The 25100-nt window shown below is 39.7% G+C and overlaps 1 protein-coding gene across 2 annotated transcripts in view; it reads right to left on the bottom strand.

Moving 5' to 3' along the window:
- RDX (radixin) overlaps positions 1 to 24864 on the bottom strand; it is a 39383-nt gene extending 14519 nt beyond the window's left edge. The window contains exons 1-5 of one of the 2 annotated variants that reach the window (XM_054973518.1): positions 24500 to 24864; positions 15358 to 15431; positions 7137 to 7220; positions 3250 to 3345; positions 779 to 1053 (exon numbers count right to left, since the gene is read on the bottom strand). In XM_054973518.1, coding sequence (XP_054829493.1) covers positions 779 to 1053; positions 3250 to 3345; positions 7137 to 7220; positions 15358 to 15369 — 467 coding nt within the window. In that variant the 5' untranslated portion in view covers positions 15370 to 15431; positions 24500 to 24864. Of the gene's footprint in view, positions 1 to 778; positions 1054 to 3249; positions 3346 to 7136; positions 7221 to 15357; positions 15432 to 24499 lie in introns of those variants that run through there. The other variant, XM_054973519.1, reaches the window with a different exon arrangement.
- Positions 24865 to 25100: the final 236 nt, after the last annotated feature.

Below are 25100 nucleotides of genomic sequence, written 5' to 3'. Positions count from 1 at the left end.
GGGGGGGGGGGGTGTTGCAAAAACTGCACAGTTTAGGGCTAGGATTAAAAAACAAAAACAAAAAAACAAGGACCCTGAATAGCTTTTCAGAGTACATTTAGTCCACCAACATCTGACTGCAAGTGACTTCAGTCAACACCTACAGGTACTAGTTATAACTAAATCAAGAAAAAGAAAAGTAAGTATATTTTTAAGCAGCTTCCCCAGAAGAAAATGTAGGTTATCCAAAAGGATGTTAGTCCAGTTTGAAAGCCTTATCACTGCTGGGATGAAGGCATGTGTATTTTTAAGATGTTGCACAGCTGATGGGCAAAGCATTTAAAGCACTCCCTGCACTTATATTTTATGCTCACCAGTACTTTTAGTTATGAGAATACACACATTCAAAAAGTTCACCTATAAATAATTTACAAATTGGTATCATTGCATGGAATGATGGAGGTGAGAAATTTGTTTGATATATTAATTGTTAAAACTGAAGTGAGTCTTACCTTGTAATCTATCTACCGTGTTACTCAAATAATTGTTGGACAACTGTAATATTCAAACATTTCTTTGCAAATCATACAAACACATCTGCATGTTTGTCAGCAGCCAAACTAAATTTCATACACAGGCCATTTTACTTTTAATCCAGAGGAACTAATGATTCTGCCTTACCTTGGCTTAAATGTCAATACTGATGAGCATAGTGTATACTGGTTAAGCTACTAGACATGCACTTGAGGTAGAGCACTTGAGTTTGCCAGGCTTATGATGTGGCATAGAAGTTTCTTACCGCTGGGGAAGAAGTCTGTCATTTGCCAAATATCCTAATTTATGTATCTCCTTGTTGTAATCTCCGTACTTTGCTTGAACAGCGTAAGAAGCCAGCAGAACTGCAGTTTCTGGTGGACAATAGATTTCATCATTTAAGATGGCTTCTTTGACTTGCAGAAAAAAGAGTCTCTGAGTTATTTCTTGAATTAACTCTTCAGAAACATCCTCAGGAAAAAACTTTGACCTGAATTTGAACTGAAGGGGATTTTCTTTCCTTACATCTTGCTGTGTTACCTAAAATGGAGTTTTTAGAGGAACAGAGAACATAAGAGTTTCAGGAAAAGCAATCTAATCATTGGTTGCTACACACTGTAATTCAACTCGACAAAGCACAACATTGAAGGACTTGTGATTCACATAAGACCTCTAAATAATTAATTGCAAATTAGGAAAACATGACAGCTTTCAGAGGCTACATAAAACCATTTAAAGACCTTATTGTATTCCTTGTGTTACTCCAGTTTTCATTATACAAATTCAGTTTTGAAACATTTCTATATACAACAGAATGATTTAGCAAATACCAAACTTTCAATCATAGGGACACCAGAGTGGGAGCTGAAGCTTAGAAGTTTACCACCACAAAAAAGGTAGTGTTGAATGGGTTTTCCAAAAAACGACAAGCTAATGAGCATTCTGTAGGTAGGATTTCCCAAATGAAGTGTATGAACTGAGAACTGAAAAATTACTCTTAATTAATTACATAGCACCAAGATATTTATTAAGGTACTCCATACCATTTTGAAGAAGCAGGGTATAAACGTTAAATAAATACTGTATAAAAAGAGAAACACCTAATCACTATTAAAATGTTGCATAACAATACAAAGCAGGAATAGTTGCAATTAAGTCTCCAGTAAGACACTTTTTTGCTAAGACCAAATAATAATGATGTATTTGTTACAAAAGGTGAGTGTCAGGCTCTTCCCTTACCCTTCTCCCTCCTTTCTATGCTCCCTTATTGAGTTCTCAAAACGGTAAGAGGACAGGGATAACTCTTCGCAAGTGGAACATGTAAGCCAATGAAACATGGATACAGCACCTGCTCAGGGACTACAGGCCTATCCTTGCCCACATCTGTCCCTCAAGAAAAGCACTGAGGAATGAGATCACTAACTTTAAAAATTTATTTAACTTTAAGAAATAATGTGATACTTAACCTGATATCCTAATTAATCCTACACATGGCCTTCAGAAAGTCTAGGTGACCTTGGGCCCATCACACACACTTAGTCTAACCCACCTCACAGGGTTGTTTGAGGGAAAAATTGGAGGAGAATGATATAAGCCACTTTGGGTCCCCACTGGGGAGAAAGGCAGGTTATAAGTGAAGTAAAATTAAAAAAATAAAATATTGCCATTAAAAAAACTGTCCCAGGGAAAAAGGCATGAAAAAAGTAATTCAGAAGTGAGGAAGAAACAAATTGGTGGACAGGTTTAACATACTCAGCAACAACACACAAAAGGACCTATCTTCTTCCATGAGCAAGCAGCAGCAACAATCTACACTTGATTTGTGGGAAAAAATTAAAATAATACTTACAGATCACTTGTCTGTACAATTAAATACACACATTAAACTACTTTGGACTGATTTTGTTTTGGAAGAACATATCTGTCATGACTTCTCTCTTTTAATCATGTGGTTAGATATGGTGTGTCTTCAACCTCATTTTTATTTCTCTCTCCCCCTGCCACCAGGAATCTAACTACAAACTGATTAATTATCCTTTTCCATAGTATTGCGCCCAAGCTTTAAGGCTCCTTTGCTAGACTACGTGCTCCTGAGGATAAGACTGTTGTATGGGAACAGCATATAACACTAGGTTTAACCATAAACAAAATAAAACTTTATTTGTACAAGAACCGTATTGGTTTCAGGACGTTTAGCAACTTCTCTTCAGTAAATAAAACTGTGTATGTTAATAACTTTGGACTGAGGCGTCACAATCTTTCATTTCACAATCACCCCTCTCTCTTTCAAATCTTCCTTGAATGTACTCAAATCTTCAGAATGTACTTTGTTCAATCTTTATTATATTTTGCTCAGTTATGCTCTCCCTTTTAAACTCAGGTTTCTGTCAGCATCTTCCCCCCATACTCTTATAATACTCTGACAATATTAGGATTTGACTCGCTCTAGTCCTTACTATGTCCTCTATTAAGTATTCCACTTTCCTCTTACAATCTTAATGCTTTTCACAGCACTACGTGGGGATTCTAACCAGAAGACTGCTCTTCCAGTTTCTCTAGACTGCTGACTCTGCAACTGTTAACTGTGGATGCTCCCTGCCCACACACTTCTTAGCTCCGCCCACACCCTCAGTCACCAACCACCCAAACACCTCACTCACTCATCCCCCCCTTTCACCCCCTTGTTCTTCTGCAACTTACCAAGCATTTAAAGAAACACACCCTTATTACAATTACCTTTTTGTTCAACTTCAACCAAGTTGAGTATCCTTTGCTGTCTACATATTGCAGTCCAAAAAACCAGACTTCGCGAAGGCCAACTGTTTTTACAACCTTAAAAAAGAAAAAATTATTATTAGCATAACATAAAAGCTTCATGGCGTGAACCAATCTGTGGGGAATCCTTATTTTATTTACAAAATTTATACCCCACTCTTCTATCCCCATCAAGGCCACCGAGGTGGCTAACAGATTAAAAACTCATCGTTAAAACTAAACAGAAAAATAATTAAAATAATTAAACTCAAGCTAAAATAACATGCAAATGCATAAAAATAGCAAGATCATGATGGGTAGCAGTATTAGTCTGTCCGTAGCAGTGGAAAATCCTGGTAGCATCTATAAGACTAACAAAACTTGTGGTAGGGTATGACCTTTCATGAGTCGCAGCTCACTTCTTCAGATACAAAGAAGTGAGCTGTGACTCACGAAAGCTCATACCCTACTACAAGTTTTGTTAGTCTTACAGGTGTTACTGGACTCTTGCTCTTTTCTACTGATAAAAACAGCAAAGTAAAACACATGGCAGGGAAGAAGGATAACTGAGGGTATGACAGATGAATTTTAAAACGTCTTTACCCACTGGCGAAAGACAGCAACAGAAGAGTACAGGCAAGGCTCTCTGGGAAGAGAGTTCCAGAGTTCTGGTGCCATGACTGAGAAGGCCCTCTCCAGGGTTGTCACCCACCTAACTGTAGAAGACAGGGACATACCTGAAACAGGGTCTTGGAAGATGGCCACAGTGGTTGAGCAGGTTCATAAGGGAGTATGTTGACCCCAAAGGTCCCAAACCATATAGGGCTTTGAAAGTAAACACCAGCACCTTGAATTGTGCCCAGAAACAAATTGGGAGCCAGTGTAGATGGGCCAAAAGTAGAATAATACAGTGCCTACAACCACCACCAATCAACAACCTGGCTGAAGCATTCTGTACTAACTAAAGTTTCCCAACACTTCTCTATGTGGGGCTGCTCCTGAGCCCACTGCAGGAATTTAATCTAGATGTAACCAGGGCATGCACTACAGTGTCCAGATCTTTCCTTCTTAGGAAAGGCCGCAGCTGGGTAACCACTCAAAGCTGGTGAAAAGCACTCCCTAACCACAACTGCCACCTACTTACCTTGGCCACCTGCCAGCTGCTTATCCAAGAGCACCTCTTCAGACTACAGACCTGTTCCTTCAAGGAGAGTGCAACCCTATTCGGAACACATGACACTTTAAGCCCTGGGACAGACCTTTTATTCACCGGCAGCAATTCCATCTTGTTGGGATTAAGCTTCAGTTTATTGGCCAGCACTGACGTTAAAATTGCCACTAGGCAACGGCTCAGGATTTCTACTATTCCTCCCCATGAGGCTGGGGGCAGGGGGGGGGGTTCAAGCAAACCACCAAATTTGAAGGAAACATACTCCTGACTATCCACTAAAAGACCCCCCAAGTTTCAGGAAGATTGGACCCCAGGGTCCAATTCTAGGAGACCCTGAAAAAGGTGCCTCCAACCATTCTCCAGTGTTTCTTATAAGGGAAACTTTTCCAAGAAGGCTCTCAGGTAGAAACTGACAGGAGCAAGGCTGACACTAGTCATAGGCACACTCCCAAATGCAAGTTCAAGCCAGAGAAAGCCCAACAAAGCCACACTGAAGCAAGGGACTGGAATCCCCTCAGAACCAAAATGACGCAAGGGGACCAACAACAAACCAGAGAATCATATCAAAACAGAGAACTCCACCCAAGCTAAACTGAAGTAAGGGACACTACTGCAACTTAGCCCAACAGAACCAGAGTCACTCACAGAAGCCAGGCAAACAACAGTTCCCACATGAACTGGCCACTCACTCCCCCTTCCCTCCTGTCTCCGCCTCACTCCCCCTCATTTCTTCCTTCCACTTCTTGGAAAAAGGCATAGAAGATGACAGCCAAGAGACTGAAGCCACTTTTCCCAGATTTACCCATATTAACTAGGATTTATCTGGGGATCTATCAGATCTAGGATTTTCTAATTTGATCCACGAAAGTTGGAATTAGCTGGATCATCAAAAATCTATCTTTTTTATCCAGTTTCCAGACATGGATCACACACTTTTAGCAGCTGCTGCTGAAGCGGCTTTGTAAAAATCTGCACACCTAATCAGATCTCCAATGTCCAATCAGAAGCTCTGTTGGGCAAAAGCCCCACCTGGCCCATTCACTTTTAAAAACATTTGGTGGGCACCAGGAAAGGTGTTGGCAGGCACCATGGCACCCACATGCACAAAGTTGGGGATCCCTGCACCAGAGCGACCAAGGTTGTTTCAGTTCCATAACCAGGCTGGAGACCATACTGGAAAGGATGCAAACAATCTTAACAAGGATCTCCATTTTTTTCAGCTCTCCCTTCCCTCTAGCAGCTATTTCCAACCCCAGAAAAGTTTATTCCTAGAGTTACAAGACCCATGTGGAGTAACAGCCATGTAGATCAGAAGAGAGGGGTGCAAAAATCACTCCCTTCTGTTCTTTCCATCACTGCAGCATGCAAGAGGCAGGAAGGAACAATTTTGCCCCTATCCCTTTCCCCATTGCAGCCTCCCAATCTGTGTAGCTATTACTCCCCACTGGTCCTGCAACTGATTGGCCAAAAGCAAAACAGCATAGTACCTATAAGTTAAGAACAAAGTTATTCTGCTACAAGAAGCACCATCTAAGGACTCACTTAAGTGAGATACCGTTGTTCTTTAAAAAACCCTTTCTCTTTTTATTTCAACCAAGTTAAAACATACTGGGTTTTTAAAGCATCATTTCACATGGACAACTGTATATTTTGGGCTGGGACAGAAACAATTATTTTGAAAAACGGTTTCTGGTTAGAAAGCATCTTTTCAAAAAAGAATTCTGACATTCTACTCAAGTTTGTTAGATGTTTATTGATGAGAAATGCACTGTACAATTAGTGCTTTTCTCAAAGCCTAGGTCGGGGGAGGCATATTGAGAATGCTCACATGTTGATATGAAATCTACTTTCTTAAAGGCAAGGTTTCCTAAGAACATGCAGAGAGGCAGAATGTCCCCAACTAAGCCTGTGCTCTCACATTCCTTTTGCAAATAAAAGGGGAAATTGGATAAAGATAGGCACAAACAGGCCTCCCATTCCCTAAAACAACCTGGCATGACGAATGTGCATGCTGAGGAGGGAGGACCAAAAAAAAAAGAAAACACAAGGCTTCCTCTGTGTATTGGCATTGTGCCCATAATAGAGTGGATTCAGCCCTAGAGTTCAGCTACCGGAGAAGATTTTGTAAATGTACAAATGTAACTTAAGGAGCTTTATAATGGTCTCGATTCAAAACCAAGGAATACTGTCTTTAGAAAATAAGTCTGAAATTGCCAAAAATATTTTGGAAGGAAGTCTAAGATAAGATTCACCAGGGGTCACTGCAACAGAAGAAATGTTGGTTTTAAAGCGTGAAGTTCAACCACTTCAGCAGCAAAGAAAGTGGAGTTCTAAAATAACTGCTAAATGCATTCCCTTGTACAGCTTACTTTTCACCTTTGTCCGAATATTAGCTGTGAATATAAATGCTCATTTTCAGGCATCACTAAATATACTCATTGCTTTGCATTTATCTAACAAATTTTTAAATTAAATACTCGTTGATTTGACCTATGCCTTCAAAGTTCAGTTTGTTTTATGAAGGATATCCTTGAAACACTTTGAATGAGGAGGCAAGGGTTAAGATGAATATCAAAAAGACATTTCCACAGTTTCTATGGTAGTTACAAGCAGGCTTTATTAGGCAAATGCTTGATTTTTTGGCACCCAAGGAAAAATGAGTCTGAACTGAAGGTGTTTACATGCTGGAAAAGGTTACCTGATCAAAAAGCTGTTTCCCTGTTGTATTGGGCTGGATGGCGAACTCCAACTCTGCATCCATCGTGGTAACTCTTACATTAATCTGTAAAGAACAAAAATGTACATTTTAAGGTTCTGATATCTTGATTAGGACTGAAGTATTAAAATTACTGCCATTGTATTTCATCTATAAAGCAAAAAAAGCAGAACACTCTAACACTTGCATTCAAATATAAGCTTTTTTCTTATTATAAACATTATTGAATGTACATGAAGTGATGTTTGTTTAAAGCGTAATGAGTTTCTCAGTCATATGATTGCAGAATATGAGACTGTTAAGACCAACTACCAGTACAGCTCTTTCCATATATATATATGTAGGAACTAAATACACACAGGAAATGCCATTTAATTTACAGCAACTGCTGACAAATACACATTTGCTGGATTTCCACAGAGCTCTTCAACCACTAATAAGAAGACTGGAACAATAACTGAGCTTGCAAACACAGTGTTCCACAAAAGAAGGGGCCAAGTCACCAGTGGCAAGGAAGCTTGTCATCTAAAGAAATTGCCTTTTAAGGCAAAAGAACTTGGTGCTCTGTTCCTTTAAAAGCATCACTCCTAGGCCTGCACCTGATTTCTACAGCCCACGTTATTCTGTGCCTCGAAAGCAACGCTAGCTTCCCTTTTTGTCCTGATACCTCAGCCAGAAAGAAAGCACAGTATCAATACAAAAAGCACCCCGCTTTTGAGCTATTTTAGAAGGCGAGAGTTCTTTTTAAAAACTGGGATCAAATATGTTGCTGATTTCTACTAAAAGGCTTTTCCAAATCAATTACCTAAGGAGTTTCAGTGGCTCAGCATCATCACATGCATATTTACTAAGAATCAAGTCCCATTGGCTTTAATAGGCTTTATTTGCATGTAAGTGTTCACCGGCTCACAAAGCTGCCTCATAGTTCATCAGATGCATTCAGCCCCACTCAGGCAAGCAGTAGACCCTTCATCTGCAGATTGCCTCCCACAGCCCATGGTCACACTGGGCCTCATGGCATGCACCTTACAAACAGAAACCAAGCTGCACCAATGAATTTAAGTTACAAGTTTCCTTTTCTGTATTTAAATATATAACTGTATGTTATGCTGGGGTGGGCGTGGGGGGCTGCCTTTGATTACAATTGTTTGAATGAAGTGTTCAGAAGCCCCAGAGGAACAATTACTGACGTCTAGACTTGTACCCTCAGCAGCAGTGATTCCTCTATTATGAGAGCCATATACAGAAATAGGACAAATTCCTCATTTATGCTTTTTTTTTGCTTCTTTTAAAAAATACCAAAAAAATCCTACTTCTGCTCATTAACATTTCCAAAGATAGACTTCTGCAAGGAAAAAAAAATGTAGAACTGCTTTATTTAATTCAAGATCAAAAATTATGCCCAGAGGCAAGTAGGACAGCACACAACACAGCAGTTAGTTTGCCTCAAGTTGGGAAATCATTATTTGGTTGGTTTCTGACACCTTGGCTCTAGCACATCACGGGCATTGGAGAAGGAGCTGAAGGTGCTGCCCTCATTGTAAATAAGATGCTCTTTTCACTAATGGCTCAGCAAACTATGCATTGAATGTACATAGCCTGCCCGCACTCATTATCTGCTACCGGCAAAATGCTTGTTTTGACATGTGTCACCAATTTGGTTCTGGAGAATTGTCACTGCAGGCGATCTAAGAGGATAATCAACACAGAAGTTACTGACTAAATAAAACCATTAATTTTAGTGGTTGGTTACAAGAACAGCCTTTTCCTCCAAAATCTCCATTTAGAGTCACGATGTACTAATGTTACAATAGCAATTGCAGGAATGGCTTGCAGGCCTCACAATGCCCTTCAATGTTGTTACCAGGATTGAAAGAGACGCTTAGATGTGCCACCCCAGGTGTTTCCCAACTGCAATTTCCTGTGCTGGTAGCTCATAACATTTGCTGTCAGGCTGCACTGGACGCAGGGGGCTCAGAAGCCCTGTTTTGCAAGAGCTCCCCGTACTGTCTTTAGGATCCCAGACATACCACTTTTGAGCCATATTACCACTATATTACCAAGGCAGGTCTCATGACTAGGGGGAAACATTCTTCTATCGTGGTACCATGAAGCTGCTCAAATTGGCAGGGAGAACATGTCATTCATCAGAGAAGGCTTATATTGCAAGGAAGCAATACCACGCTTTTTGTTAATTATAAAGTTACGCCTACTCTGTTTGGGTTACATTTCCTCTTTCACAACCAACATATTCTGTATAAACCTCATCTGCTTCATCGGGTGGGAATAACACTGAAGCTACTGCAGAACAAACACAGAAAGGGCATTATATAAACTTAGATGGCGTTAAGTTTTCTATAATACACACAGTTAAGAGTTTGGGGGTGCTTCTGGACTCTGCATTGTTAAAAGTTAAGTCGGTCACAGTTTTGTTGCTAGGGTCACCTTGTTTCAATTAATCCAGCTCATAAACTGGCCCTTTTCTACGCTGTAACCTCCAGATTGGACTGTTGTCACACTCTAGATGGAGCTGCCTTTGAGGAAGTCTTGAAGTGGTACAAAATGGGGCAGCAAGACTCCCCTCTGAGGTCAGCTAGCTGGAACATAACTCCACAGCTGTGTCAACTCCACTGGCTATTCATCTGCTTCTGGGCACAATTCAAAGCGCTGGTTATTTTTTTAAAGGTCTTTGCAGCCTAGGCCCCTCATACTTGAACCACACCTTTCAGCATGCCTCCCTGTACCAATTAAATTCTTCATCCAGCCTCTTCCTTTAAAGTGCCCTCCCTCAGGACTGCCCATACGGTTACAGCGAGATCAACAGCTCTTTCTCTCGCAGGCCTAATCCACTGGCATGACCTGCCAGAGAGGGTGAGGAGAGAATTTTCACCTGCTACATTCAGAAAACCATGTAAGAGAGTTTTCTTCCAGAGAGCATCTGAAGTAAGTTGGATTGTTCCAGCATATTAGGCTATGAGGTTGCTGACCCTGAGTTTTCATTCTCATGCTTTAAACCTGAATGTTTAAGGTTGTGTATTTCAATCTATTAAAATTAAACTGATTATTTATGTCCTCACCCCACACTGAATCCAAACAGAGAAACTGCAATAGAAATGTTTTGAACCAGGGTGGGTAAAAATCAATGATTTTTTTTTAAAAAATAAAAAAAATCGGATTTTTTGATTTAAATCGGATTTTTTTGATTTAAATCGGATTTTTTAAAATAAAATGCTTTTTGAGGAAAATATATTACCATCCAAAGGTTATTCCATCATGAAATAAAGATTCATTTTTAATTATGTAGAATAAGGCTGTATATGTTTAATTTTTTTGGTAAATAAATTCCATTAATCCATTCACAATGTCATGCTCTTCCAGAGGTTTTTGTAAGATTATTGGGCAGTTTCTCTGCCTACAAGATATTATCACAGATGCTTGGTTTTGCAGTTCTCAAAACTGAATTTGTGTCAGCTCAGCAGAGATCACATGCCTCTTCTTCACAGCAAAAATGTTATAACATGAACAGAGTTGAGAAAAAGACCTTAATCCTATTGTTCTACAAACCTATGAAGACAGAATCAACCCCTCCAGTGCTAAGTTTCAAGAAGTTCAGTGAATAGAAACAATATTTTTCTGATGGTTTGGAGTGGAATAGATCTGCACAAGAAGAAACTAAGTGTGAGGAGGGAGGGGCAAGCAGTACAAAATGAAAGTGAAACTTTTTGAGCACAATACTGCACAAGTCTTTGGATCTTTTGTGTGTATGACCTGAGGTTTATCACATTCTTTCCTTGGAGGAAAAAAACCTATAATGGCAGCAGGCCGTAAAAGAGACCCAGTTTGGGAATACTTTAATGAAGTTCCTTTACCTATCGGTAAGGCAGGCATCTACTTGCATATTAAAGTTATACCAGCAAGAATTAGTCTTTATGTAGAAAACTATGATTTAAATCAAGCCTTAATGACTAGTGATTTAAATCGTGATTTAAATCAGTTTGATTTAAATCAAATCCACCCTGTTTTGAACGAATACTCTTCAAGAGTCTTAGCAGTTTCTCTTGCCATGGTTGCTAGATGCTGAATTTATTTTTTTAAAAAGCTTTTACAATGCTGAAGTGATAAAAATAACTCCCCTCTAAAGAGGGGACATCTGTACACTGAGTCATGTCACAGCATACAGTCTTGTGTACTTGGGAAAGGCCCTTTATAATTTATTTTAATTGCAGTGTTATCACAATGATAAATCACTGTATAGTAAAATTAATTTTAATAACAGTGATCACACTGTTTCATCTTCAAAGCTGGTAATAAAGGAAGTGCCTTAAGAGCTGTATTTAATTGCTGGCTTACTTGAATTGCAAAGCTTACAGAAAGTGTTTTGATAATATTCTAATAAGCACAAGCAACTTACTATTTGGAAATGAATGCCTTACTAAAGGTTTGATATTCACAGCTATGTTGCTGCTTGGCAGTCTACTTTTCAAGAGTACACAAAATACTTTGAGCATCTTCTGCTGTGTGCTTTACATGCATTGCATAACATCCTAGGTGAAATTCAAGAATTAAGACATTTGGTTACATATTTCGTTCACTTCTAAACATTTTTGTCTGTTGCTACAGAACAAAAATACTATTGTATATTCAACAGCAAACTTTTTTAAAACATACACTTACTATGTACAGGTACATTATGGCACCAGGTAGCCAAGTGATTTCCCTTTAAATCCTGATAACTGTTAACTTTATTGAAAGCAATCTATATAAATGTTTACAGATGTCCATCTAACAAAGCAATGTTCAAATAGTTCTTGAGATCTAAGCCCTTCTGAAGAAATGCTTTGTTTTGTTGAACAAGAATGAGGTAAGGCAGATCAGTCGAGCACCAAAGTAAGCTGATTAAATCAAAAGGCCACAGTCAAGGACAGCTGATCAAGGAAAGGCTTCAATATTCCTAAACTTGTTACATTAATTTTTTTTAAAGAGTAAAATCATATGGCAATCCTATGCACAAGAATGCAGGTAGTGTTAAACCACATATAAAACAACAGATCTTGAACATAATACTGCATAGAAAGAATTAAGTTAACAAAAACAAAGTTGAAGCGAAGAAAAACTTAATTCTACAAGGTGACTGCATCAAACTTCATGTTAAGGGAACACAAATTACATGTTCCATTTCATCCAGTTTAGAAATCATTCAGTATACAGATCCAAGGCTTGACAAGCAACAATGCTTGTACTCACAGTGACTGGCAATGAATTGCTGCCCGAACACACTAAAAATTGTTACTCTTCCAGAAGTGGCCAGGTTTCAGTCTTCAACGGTATGAGAGAGATGCTTTTCCAGGGACCATAGGAGATGTATAGCCCTAAATCCTCTTTGCATCTAAACAAAGAGGAACTCCAATACTGTGAGGGAAGAGGTACATGGTAAGAACCACAATTCTTAGCCTTCCACATTAGAGAGGCATCAAAAAGCTAAGCAATCTTTTCTTGATCAAGAGGAGTTCATACCACTGGCTTTTCCTAGGGTGAGGACCTTGAGTGAAGGAAAGTTCTATCGAATTTGAGCATCTGATACCAACTAAAGATGCAAGGCACATTGTTTAGCAACTGCATGTACTGATGATCAGGGCCTAGAGGTAAAGTGCATATTTTCCAAATTATACTGGTATGATGGCAAAATTCCTATGGCACTGAAGATACTGCTGGAACAAGTTGTTTTAGCTCTAGACTGAGACTCAAATGATATTTGTCCCCTAAAGTTCTTCTACATATCATCCATCAATGCAAGGCTTTCCATAACTGCAAAATCCTGAATTTCTGAAGTTCCTCATGACTCCTATGATGAAACAATAAGCAGTAAAACGATGCTGAACGTGGAACACATAAAGTATTCTGCATTAGACAGGAAAGCAGTTAAGGACTAACTGTATGCAAACACACAGGCACCGACCATCCATGGTCATAAAAATGCAAATTTCACTGCTCTCTCATAGTATCAATGCTGTAGCATAATAACTTGTAGTTAATGCAAAGAAGAATCCTCCTCACAGATCCATTCATCCGTCAAATCAAACCGAACACATGTTTTTCTGTGGGAATGGTGTGGTAGTCAATACCAGGCCCTTATAGTAGCTAATTATTTTTGAACATGCACTTAAATTAGGGAAACAAAACAAGATTATCATCGCTCCCTGACAGTAGGACTTCTTTATTACTACAGATGAGAACAAAGTGTCTTCATACATCCAGACAATAGCATTATTCAGTTGCCTTCTAAATGTATAGAATTTTTAGTTGCAGCATTCAGACTGGGAAATCTGTCTGTCTAGTTTAAGATAGACTTCCATGTGTGCATGTATAAAACCAGTAAAGCTAGAAATCAGACAACATGTGGAGGGGGGGTGCAGTCCAAGGAACCATGGAAGTAGCTGACTATTTGTTTTCATCTTTCAAGAGTTAAGGAGCATCTAGACATAATCAAACCTGAACTTCATACTTCTTTCCAGAAGATACTGACACAGGATCAGTCATTTGGAAAATTAGTTATACTTGCCACACACCTTCTCCAATTTTATACTATATAGAGAGTTCAGCAAACTTTACCATAGCGAATTGAAAAATGTTGCTCCTAAATTCTTTGTAAAATAACAATTACTAAAACCAAACAATCCTCCTTTTTTCCTGCAGAGATTAGCAAACTATCATAAGGCAAAACAAAACTGTTTTCGAATCATAAACTCCCCAAGGCAGGGAAATGTCATCTTGTACTCTGTAAAACTCCATAATACTAATAATAATAGCATCTTCATCTCTCTCCCTCAATAAGCCAACACATATCTCAAATCTTTTTCAAGTGTTTCAGAGAAGCTGAAAGAAATGTGAATGAGTTGTGCTTCCCCCCTTCACACTTCCAGAACTTGCGCCCACTAGAACTATACATGTCCCTTTGGAGTTTTGCCCCCTTTATGAGACCTGTATATTGCTGTCTCTCTGACTTGCTTGTGCTCCCACCAAAGGTTCTTTGCCTTAGTTTGATTTGTAGTATAGGAAGGCTTTGTTATAGCTGGAAGAATGACAGAATGGTCAGTGTGTGTGGGTGGCTGTGAGGTAACAACAACAACAACAACATTCAATTTATAAACCGCCCTTCAGGACAACTTAACGCCCACACAGAGCAATTTGCAAAGTATGTTATTATTATCCCCACAACAACAATCACCCTGTGAGGTGGGTGGAGCTGAAAGAGCTCCTAGAAGCTGTGACTGACCCAAGGTCACCCAGCTGGCTTCAAGTGGAGAAGTGGGGAATGAAACCCAGTACTTCAGATTAGAGTCCCATGTGCTTATCCACTGGTAAAAGTGTATCCTTTATACTAGATGAAATAGATGTTTTACTTAAAGGTTTATTTATAAGTACATAAATGTAATAGATTAGGTTTAATTCATATGCATATTGGTTTCAGAGTCATTCATAAGTGTAATGGTTTCAAGATAGTATAGATCTCCAAAGTTTCTAAATGGACCCAGTCACAAAGACATTTTCCCCCAGTTGCCACTTTAGCTAATATCCACGAAGAAAAGAACACACAGACTTCCCTCAGATTACAGCACTTCATTTCACTTTTCCCCAGAACAGCACCGATCAATACTGGAACAACACACTAAACTTTTCATTCAGAACAGCCCTGACTAAACTGACTCACTCTGCCCCTAGGGTACAACTACCATCCAAACATAATACATTTCACTCATCCATCCAGCCTTGTCTTAGAGGCCTGCATTTCAAATCACAATAAACGTACATTCAAAACCCTACATTAATTAGCTGAAATAAAACACACACAAATATTTACATGGTGAAACTTTACACTCCCTGATAAGGAAACAGCGCACAGTGTACACCCCTACTATCCCATATTGCATTAAAAGTGGAAGTAACTTCACACACTGCCCTGGATAACTGGACTATCTATTTCTATACTTTTGCTCCTGAAGCTCATATCTGGCAAGCAGAACCTCTATGCACTATTCCTCACATGCATAACATCTGGACCAAACCCTTTACATAACATCATATCTATTCAGAATAAAAAAGGAGACCTAGACACAATTATCAACTTTCAAAATGCTTGCTATAAGATCACAGACCAAACTGAAATCCTATCAAGCTCTAGAAAGGTAAAAAACAGTTTACTTACTGGTTTCGGCATTTTCCTCCTTTTCTGTGCTTCTTGTTCCTTCAAATCATCTATTGTACTAGTCTTGTAGCTTTCTGTTAAAATACAAGAGTAGAAGTAATTGTTTTATCTGAGATAGTCATCTGTTGTCTTTCCACTCAAAAGTGTTCAAGGTCAGTTAAAGGCACCTGGTTGTTTATAATCATGTCACTTACGTTCCAAGAATAAACTAAAGTGAGTGAGGAGGGCTGCAAGAGCCAGTCATAGGTCCGGTGCTGCTGCTGGCCTGGAAGAGTTTAAAAATGGAGAGGGTCTCCCCCTTTCCAGGCAGGAACAGTAAGTATTCTGTCATCTGTGCAGTTGTATTCTGTAGGGCTTATGGGCAAGTTTATTTATTTACTTTCTACCCCACCTTTCTCGCCAGCAGGGACCAAAGGTGTTCTTGCCTTCATTTTATCTCCACAACCACCCTGTGAGGTAGGTTATGCTGTGAGTGTATGACTGGCCCAAGGTCACTTAACAAGCTTCCATAGCAGAGTAGGGACTTGAACCCGGTTCTCCCAGATCCTAGTCTAATCACTGTACTATATGGGCTCTTCTTCTCATCCCCTTTATTAACTGGTCTTAGAGAGAATTCAAGCTATGTGAACCAGCTGCCAGACAGAATTACGACATCATCATAATTTATGTCTACATCCAAATTGTATAGCATACCTTGTCCTTACGATGTTAATCATAATCTCTTGTAAGAGTAACAGACCAAAAAGGTACTGGGTCCTTCCCTCATCCTTGCATATTTTAACAATGTCTTCAACTGATATGAATAATTCACGGTTAGTGTTAAACGAGAGTTTGTAATGAGAATCTGAAGCTTGTCTCAAGCTCTAGTTTTAATATTAGCCAATCTCAGTGCTGAAGAAAAAAAAAAGAAAAGCCAGGGCCAGAATTCATGGAGAAAACTGGACAGCAAGAGTCTGCAGGGTACAAGGACCACATAGGGAAAAAATACAGGTTCACCTATGAAGTTGGATTTCAAATGTTGTTCTCTGATATACGGAAATGTGGGGTTTGTGTCCACCACCACTTTGGTAACTATTCATCTACCAGGTGTCCATAATCTGATACGCAAAGCATTGGGATACAATAACCATTTATGAGATACTCATTGCACCCTGCTGAGAGCAAATTCAGTAAGCCCATTAGATGAACTGTTATCAAAGTTAAGCCACAGCAAGTGCACCAGACCTACACTGTGATGTGTGAGAGAGCATTAAAAGTCTATGAAGAAGAGCTTCAATGGAACTAATAAATATTATCTATCCATCAGCTGTGTTTTATCAAAACTTAAGCAGTGTGGTGTTGCGCTTTAGACAAAAACTGGCTCAACTGTAACAAACTCTTATGACAAGCACTGGAAGTGTTCAGAGATTTTCTATGTCCTTAGAACTGCCCAACAGCTAAAAGGAGCAAGCTTTAAACTGAAAGAAGAAATTGCTCTCTAATATGATGACTGCTAGAACAGTGTATGTGCAATATCAGAAGTTGTTTTTTTAAAAAACATGCAAAATACTCTAGAATGGTTATTTAAATTATGAAGTATAGTTGTAACAGATAGACTAAATACTTACGATCAGACTTAAACTCACTCACCAACTTCCTGTAACCTAGTATTACTATACCTGTGGCAAAAAGGATGCTCAGAAACACAGAAGCCAGAGTTCTGGTGCACACTGCTGGCTGAGAAAAAAACAAACAGCAGGAGTCTTCTCAGATGTAAGGGAGATTCCTGTGGTCTCTCACTGTCTCCTTAATCAAGCACAAATTTTAAAAAACTACCTCTCCCCCAAACTCTCTGAGCACACCAGCAGACACACGGGAGGTAGGAAGATTATTTATGGTCACTAGTTACAGTATGTTTTTGAGACAAACTACGATACGACATGACAAAAAGTAACATTTATTACAAGGCAAGTCTTCCCATATTAAGTTTTAGAAGGAAAAAACAAACATTTCCTCAAGAGTTGTTTCATCATAAATTTGTGTTTTATTTTAAGATCATAAAAAAAATATTACGGCCCACCTTTACCTTATTTCTACACAATTTTCTAGATTATTTAATTTTGAATTATTTTTCTATCCTTTAAGGTAGTTAGTTGAATTATCACAAGATGTATCAGATATAGACTTCAGAAGTGAATCTTCTACTCTTTCCTTCAATGTGCTAATGAATGTATTCAGAAACTACAGGACTCAGGACAAAACCCTGAAAGATTCTGCTTATTCCAAGAAGATGCTGAGCCATTTACAGCCATTCTGAATATAGTTCACAGCATGAAGACCGTTTCAGATGGGCCATGTTGGTCTGCAGTAGAAGAGCAAGATTCAAGCCTAATAAAGACCACAGAGTAACAAAATAACACTCCCTTAATTTTTTTGATCACACAAAAGACACCAGAAACACTTTATCTATTTCCTTTAAGAGAAACACATATTTCATAAAGGTAGGGTAACTATCACCACCTGAATCCAAATATAAATCAAACCCTTGACTGACCCGCGTGATGACTGAAAGGCCCGCTTAAAGACATAAAGTCAAATAGCACTACAGTTTTAGTGGTGGGGCTGCAAGAGAAAAAAATGTTTAATGCATAGGAAGTCACCTCTAAACTAAAATATCAGTTGCTGCAGAGAACAGGAATGTTTCTTGCAACGAAGCAATAATTAGTATAGTTTAGTCGTGTTTAGACTGACATTTAAATGGCCATATAAATGCAAATTTGTTTCTATCATCCAACTATTCACTTAGCACACAGGATAATATTTTGGATACATGAGAAGCAATGAAGTGAATTACTTTAGATCAGCTGGAATTTTATTTTAAATTTTTGCAAGGAAGTCTTATATAAATCATCAGTTGTAAACAGAATAACCAGAACTAAAGTATATAAACAAAGGCAACTAACCACGTTTATAATTACTATATGGTCTTGTCTAACTGAGCTAAACACCTTTTGTCTATAATTCATCACTGACATGGCAGCAGCAAACACATATAGAAAATGTGATAGTCAGCCCTTTGGAAAGTGTACCTCAGGTCAAGTCAGAAGTATGACACTGGGTCACTAGTCTACACTACATATGAAAGTAAGATTAGGACTTCTCTGATCTAACCCAACTGGGGAGGGATCACATGGGAGATGATGTACCCTGAAAAATGCAATTTTTTGCAAATTTATGCAAAAAGGATTTATGCAAATATAAGCAATTGTCACCAGGCTCCTTGAGTTGTGACCAAAAATTCACTGTCAGGCAAAGCAGACAAGTAGACACCATGTGGTAGAATTAATAGCCAGTTTGGTGTAATGGTTAAGAGCGCGGGACTCTAATCTGGAGAGCCGGGTTTGATTCCCCACTCCTCCACCTGAAGCCAGCTGGGTGACCTTGAGCTAGTCACAGCTCTCTGAGCTCTCTCAGCCCCACCCACCTCACACAGTGATTGTTGTGAGGATAATAACAACACACTTTGTAAACCGCTATGAGTAGGCATTAAGTTGTCCTGAAGGGCGGTATATAAACTGAATGTTGTTGTTGTTGATATTCTGCCACTCCATCCTATGGCAAGATACGGGCAACAGAATTCTGCATTATCAGCAGTTTCCAGCTTTCAAGGACAAACACTGCAGTAGTAATTATTCTGTGAGATTATTAAGTCATTTGGTTTCATTCAAAGACACAGAAATCACTTATAGTCCAATCCTATGATTTTTTTATTTGGAGGGAAGCCCAATTAATTTAATAGGGTTTACTTCTAAGTAAGTATCACTCAAAAGGCATGTTCTTATATACACACACACACACCAAGTCTCTAGTCAACTCTTCAAGTGACTATGAATGATCACAGAGGAACTGCACTGTGCAGAAGGTTGGACTTCATGACCCTTGGGTGAGCCATCCAGTTCTATGGTTCTAGCTGTAAGGCAATATTTTGTAACTGGAATAGAAAATAGATGCAGAACTACTCACCCCTTTTAAACAAACATTCATGACTATCTTTGCATATTGAGGAGGAGCATAGTATCAGGATTAGTAAAAGATGTTCTATAATCTTCTTCTTATCCCAATTCTGGGATAAGTACAGTTTAAATTACAGACAGAATATTCAATAAATTGCTGATTTGCAGTAAGACAAATAAGCTTAGTTGTAAGTTTCCATGTCTGCTACCTATGATGCAATTATATTTTAAGAGAAAAAATGCAGAAAACAGAATTAAAGCTAAGTAGTTAAGCAGCATTTATGTATCTAGTTAAGCTACACAAGCACAAATATAAGGTAGAAGTGAAATTAAATTGCCTCCTAAGAGCACCGTCAAGCTCTTTTTTAGGATTTTGAAAGATCACAGAAACAAAGCTGCATTTACTGCTCTTCAACCAAATGTTCTATGGGAAAGGAACAGCCAGCCAAGTTAGTTTTTCAATAATTTATATTGTGATCCTAAGAACATTCACTTTGAAATAAATTAATGAGATTCTTCTCAAAGCAAACACAATTTAGGAACAGGGCTGGCTACCACATTTTCTATAGGGATGAGAGTGATACTTGTGTTTTTCACACTAACCATGCATTTAACAAGTATACCATGACACTTAAAGGAACAGTTGAACTATTCTTCCTTACCTCCAAAAATATACTGAATATAAAACAGAACTGATCTACTAGAACCTAAGAGAAAGTTCTTGGTGTTCTAAAGTGTTGCATATTTTATTTGTGTTTAGGTATGAAGAATTCTGTGGCTAAATAAATCCATATCATTCATCATCACTACTAGCAATTTGTTTTTGAGTCTGCAAGCTGAAATTGCAGTGCCTGCCCTAAAACTCTGTAGTCAGAATTTACAAATTCAATCTCTGTCTGCATTAGAGAAAAGGAGGTCCACATATTTCAGCTAGAGGCCAAAAACCATCCCAGACATACATCCTAGTGAACAAGGAATCCAACCCCAGCCCCCCCCCTCCCCAGCATGTTATGGTGAGTTTTCTTCCCCAAAGATGCTTCATTTTCAATTAATATATCCCTTCCCCTATACATCTTTCTCCATTCCCTCAGCCTTTCACATACTTCCTAGGTTTGGCTGAATTCTCAGAAGGAAAGGTAATTTGGGTCTACACTTCACCCAAGACTAATTTACAGAGACTAAGGTGAAGGAGAGTGGGGACAAATTTATAGTAGAATCCAGCTTTCCATTTTACTTAAAGTATTTAAACTTGTAATTAATTGGTGCTTTTAGTCCTAACACAGTGACTCATGACTCATGGTTATACTGCTGCTCCATTGGCTCACATTAGGCTGGGATATGAGACAGCAAATATCCCATACTGGAATAGGTCTTAAAAATAGACAGCAATGGATCACTACATATCAAACCATCACAACTGGGCAAGAAAGTAATGTTTGTTTTGTCAGTTTCAGATTTAGGATTAAACTGAGCACCACCAGCAGCTTCTTCTAATTTTGAACAGCATCTTTTGAAGAATCTACCTTTCACAAGTCTCTATTTCATTTTAGGCCATTGCCTTTGCCTTTTCCAACTTCAGTGGTATGTGCAACCAGACTGAGTCTTCCAACCATCTAAGAATTAAGCAATTCTGATCTATGCTGCATGCAAACTACACAGCCTGCAAACTACACAGCCAGTTCATGGTAAAGAAAGTTTGCAAACATAGCTGTAAAAGATTATAGTTTTTACATCCACATAGAGTTAAAGGCCTCTACTTTCTTGCAACAAATGACAAGCAACTCAAAGCATTTGTGATTTGTAACACTGCTACCACAGTAGAGACATAAAACTTCCAGTCACAGTGTTCTCTGGAAACTGAAGTCACATAAATACTTTTTTCCAGAAAAAAATGAGTTGAAAAGAAAAACTGAAATTTTAGGATTAAGAAGGGGGGGGGGGAGTCTTTTCAAAATGGGCAACTACAACTGGCAATCACAGCACTGGAAAACAATTAACAAGAATAGAAAGCAATTAGGGTACTGAAGCATCTTCCTTGAGAGAAAAGGCTGACATATTTGGAGATTTTTACTTTCAAAGAGAGGCAACTAAGAGGCCAGGGAGGGGGATAAACATGGAACATATATAAAAGTATGCATCACATCCAGAGGAAAATAATTTTTCTTCTCCCTCTTTCATAATATTAGAACTTGGTGCCGTATTAGGGGCTAAATTCTATCTGCATTCAATTTGGCAAAACTGGTATGTCTTGCCTGTCAAAAGCAATACTAAATAAAATCAATTAGGAATACATCCAGGACAAATACTTTTTCACACTATGCATAATTAGCTTACAGAATCTGTAGCCACAAGATAGCTTTAAAAAGGGATTAGACAAATTCATTGAAAATAGGTCTACCAATAGCTATTAGCGAGAATAGCTAAATGGAACTTCTAAATCTCTGCACATCATTTGGGGGAGCTGAGGCAATGAGAAATGTTGGCCAGGAATGGAAACTGGTCTGATCCAGCGGGTTTTCTTATTGAAATAAAGGATTCTGGACTAAAATCCTGAACATAAAAAGGCTAATTAACTCACGTTGATGTCAATGGGACTTCAATAAAAATACGACAGCTTAAATTCTAAATTTTTGAATTTACTAACATCCCATTCTTATGCTTACTTAGAAGTCCTATTGTACTCAATGAGAGTCACTCACAGGTAATTGTGTATATGACTGCAGCCTTCAGAAGCTTATCACTCTTAAGACATGCATACAGCGTTGATCTAAATAATTTACAAAAGAGCTATTATGCTCATTATGTAAATCAACATTAACACACTAAAATGTTGTTTTCAGCAACAGACAGCATCAGATTATTTGGAGCTGCTGTATATGAGATCATTCCTTATCATTTGTCCACTCTAGGTTCTTTCATCAGGAACACATGACTAGCATACAAGTACACAACAAGAATTAAGGGCTAAAATTCTACTTGCATTTGATTCTGCTTTTCTGTCAAAAACAAATAAAATATGGTGTGCTTGTTTGTCAAAAACAAGACACCCGCCCCCAAAACAGAATGCAAGTCACTTCTACTGTAACACTTGACATTTTTCCAGTCTGTGCATTACTGTGAAGCAGAATTCAACCTCAAGGACCTTCTTCCACAATCCAAATTTCACAAACACACAAACACCTTCCCCCACAAAACAGAAAGACTAGAACAAAAAGGTAGACACAGAAAGCCTGGAAAACATTTCTGATCCCACTAGGATGATAGCTGATGCACCTATTCATTGCTGGCAGCTTCTCTGGACAATGCTTTCCCCTTCGCTACTGCAGGGACTATGAGGAATACAAGACTGGTAGATTTCTAGCAGATACTGACAGCAGGAATGTGTTAACAGTGTAGTTGTGCCCATTTGTAGGAAGTAGTAGTGTCAAATCCAGAGTTTTGGTTCAACCTTTCACCTTCTCTCACTTCTCAGCATTTACATCCATTAATTTGACTTTATATGCATATAGAGAGATAATCTAGTTTGTTTATTGTCCACGAAGATGCTGAACATGATCAAGTCCCCATATAATTCCAACAGGGTATTCTTCTAAGCAAATGCACATAGAAATGGAATGTCATTATACACGTTACTCAGAAGTACGGAGTTTGACAGAACTTAATTCCAGTGAGTGTGCTCAGGGTAACAGTCTTACATCCTTCTCTTAACTACGCATACCAGTGGAATTTACTTCCAAATCAACATGCATACTTCCTAGGCATAAATTTCCACATTTACTAGGACTGACCACTCAGAAAATATGCATAGGACAAATAGACAACAGTCTGAGAGGGCTACAATCAATCCAAAGAAATGTAAGAATGGATAGATAGCAGAGGGTGGCACCATTTTTAATATAAAAGATATATCCAGCACCTCACACATATAGAGTCATAATCTACCTTAGCCTGGAGGACCCTTCCTCCAGCTTATGTGGCTCTTGCATTGGAGAAAGAACTGCTTAAGTTGGAAGAAGGTTTCAAGCTCTGCTTAATGAAATACAGGCCATTTTCTCAGTAACTCCTACAAAAGCTCCACATCACAGATTGGGGGCACAGAGTTTACCTAAGGCCTTCTAGGAAGTCTGTTGCAGAAGTTAAATTTGAACTGAGGGTTTCCCTGCTCAGTTTATTCTCAACTACTGCATTACACAGCCCCATTAAAAAGAGTCTACCTAGTACACATACACCTCAAATCTCTCCCTTCCTCCCCAAAACTCAGGACAGCATGCTCCCCCCTCTTTTATCCTAAGGACTTTGTGCAGGAGGTTAATCTGAGTGTGACTGGCCCAGCATGCTTTATGGCAGAGTGGGGACTTGAACTCCTGTCTCCTAGATCCTATTAGTCCAACACTTGGCATCGCATCAGCTCTTATTTCTATCTTATTACTCTCATGTGGCAAGTAGCAAACAAGAATGTCTTTACACACTTACTGAGGACCATCCATTCTCATTACAAACAAGCCTGTCTAGGAGGAAATTAAGGAGGGTGGGTGAAAAGAAGAGAGAGAAAGGAAGTAGCAAGAAAGAAAGAGTGGAGATGTAATAAAACAGGAGTCCAGGGGCATGTCAGGAGAACAAAAACATTAATTCCACCATATGCTTCCATGAGTCAGAGCTCAATTCATCAGATGCACAGGAATAAGTTCTGTTAGTTTTAATCCTGTTAGATTCGTTAGATTCCTGGTTTTTTGTTGCTGCTGCTGCAGATCCAACGAAGCTACCCATCTGGAAACACCCCCTGTGGAAAGCAGCACGTTGTGGAGGAAAGGCAGAGAAGCGACGCTCCCACAACTCGTAGATTTGCCAATCTCCAAGTGGTGGGTGGAGATCTCCCGGAATTACAACGGACCTCCAGGCGACAGGGGTCAGTTTCCCCTGGAGAAAATGGCTGTTTTGGTGGGTGGGCTCTATGGCATTATACCCCACTGAAGTCGCTCCTCTTCCCAAATCCTGCCCTCTCTAGGCTCCACCCCCAAATCTCCAGGAATTTCCCAAGCTGGAGCTGGCAACCCCGCGGCGAAGGCAAGAGAGCCCTTTCCCTCCTCTGCAAGGCTGCAGCCCTCTCGCCCTGCCTGCCAGCCCTCTTCCCCTCGCGCGGGAGCCCTTACCTGCTGCCCAGGTAAGAGCCGGTGTGGGAAGAGGCGAGCCGCGGCCTCGCAGCCTCAGAAGGTGGGCACACGCCGCCTCCCCGGCGTCCCTCCCAGCCTCCCTCGCCTGGCAGGGGCTGAGGCGTCGAACTCTCGTCAGTTGTTTCCGTTGTCGCCGCTTCCCTCGAGTTTGCTTCGGCCGAGGGGGAGGCCCGGCCGCGCAGTCCCCCTCGGCAGCCGGCCAGGAGGCGCTGCGGGCCGCTCCGAGCGTCGGCGCTCTTCTCCTCCCCTGAGGGTGATCCCGCCGCCGCAGGAGACGCGCAAAGGCGGCAGCGCCGCGTCTGCTGACAGGTCGACAATATGGCGGCGGCCCTTTAGATTTTCCTCCCTATCAGAGTGGTTGGCGCCTCCGTTTACTCACTGGGCATGCGCTCGACCATATGAGCGTGCGCCTTCGGGTGGGATGAAGCGGCCTCCCTGCATTTTAGTTCGGGCAAGGGAGGGGGAATGAGGGAAGGTTTGAAGTCACGTGGGTGAGTGGGCTTTTTTTGATGGGAAAAGTACTGTATAGAAAGAGGCGAGAGCTAGAGTGGAAAGAAAAAATCCATGCAAATAAAACTTC

The sequence above is a fragment of the Eublepharis macularius genome, chromosome 3 (genome assembly GCF_028583425.1).
Source record: "Eublepharis macularius isolate TG4126 chromosome 3, MPM_Emac_v1.0, whole genome shotgun sequence".
NCBI classification, from domain to species: Eukaryota; Metazoa; Chordata; class Lepidosauria; order Squamata; family Eublepharidae; genus Eublepharis; species Eublepharis macularius.
This window is presented reverse-complemented; position numbering and strand designations above follow the sequence as displayed.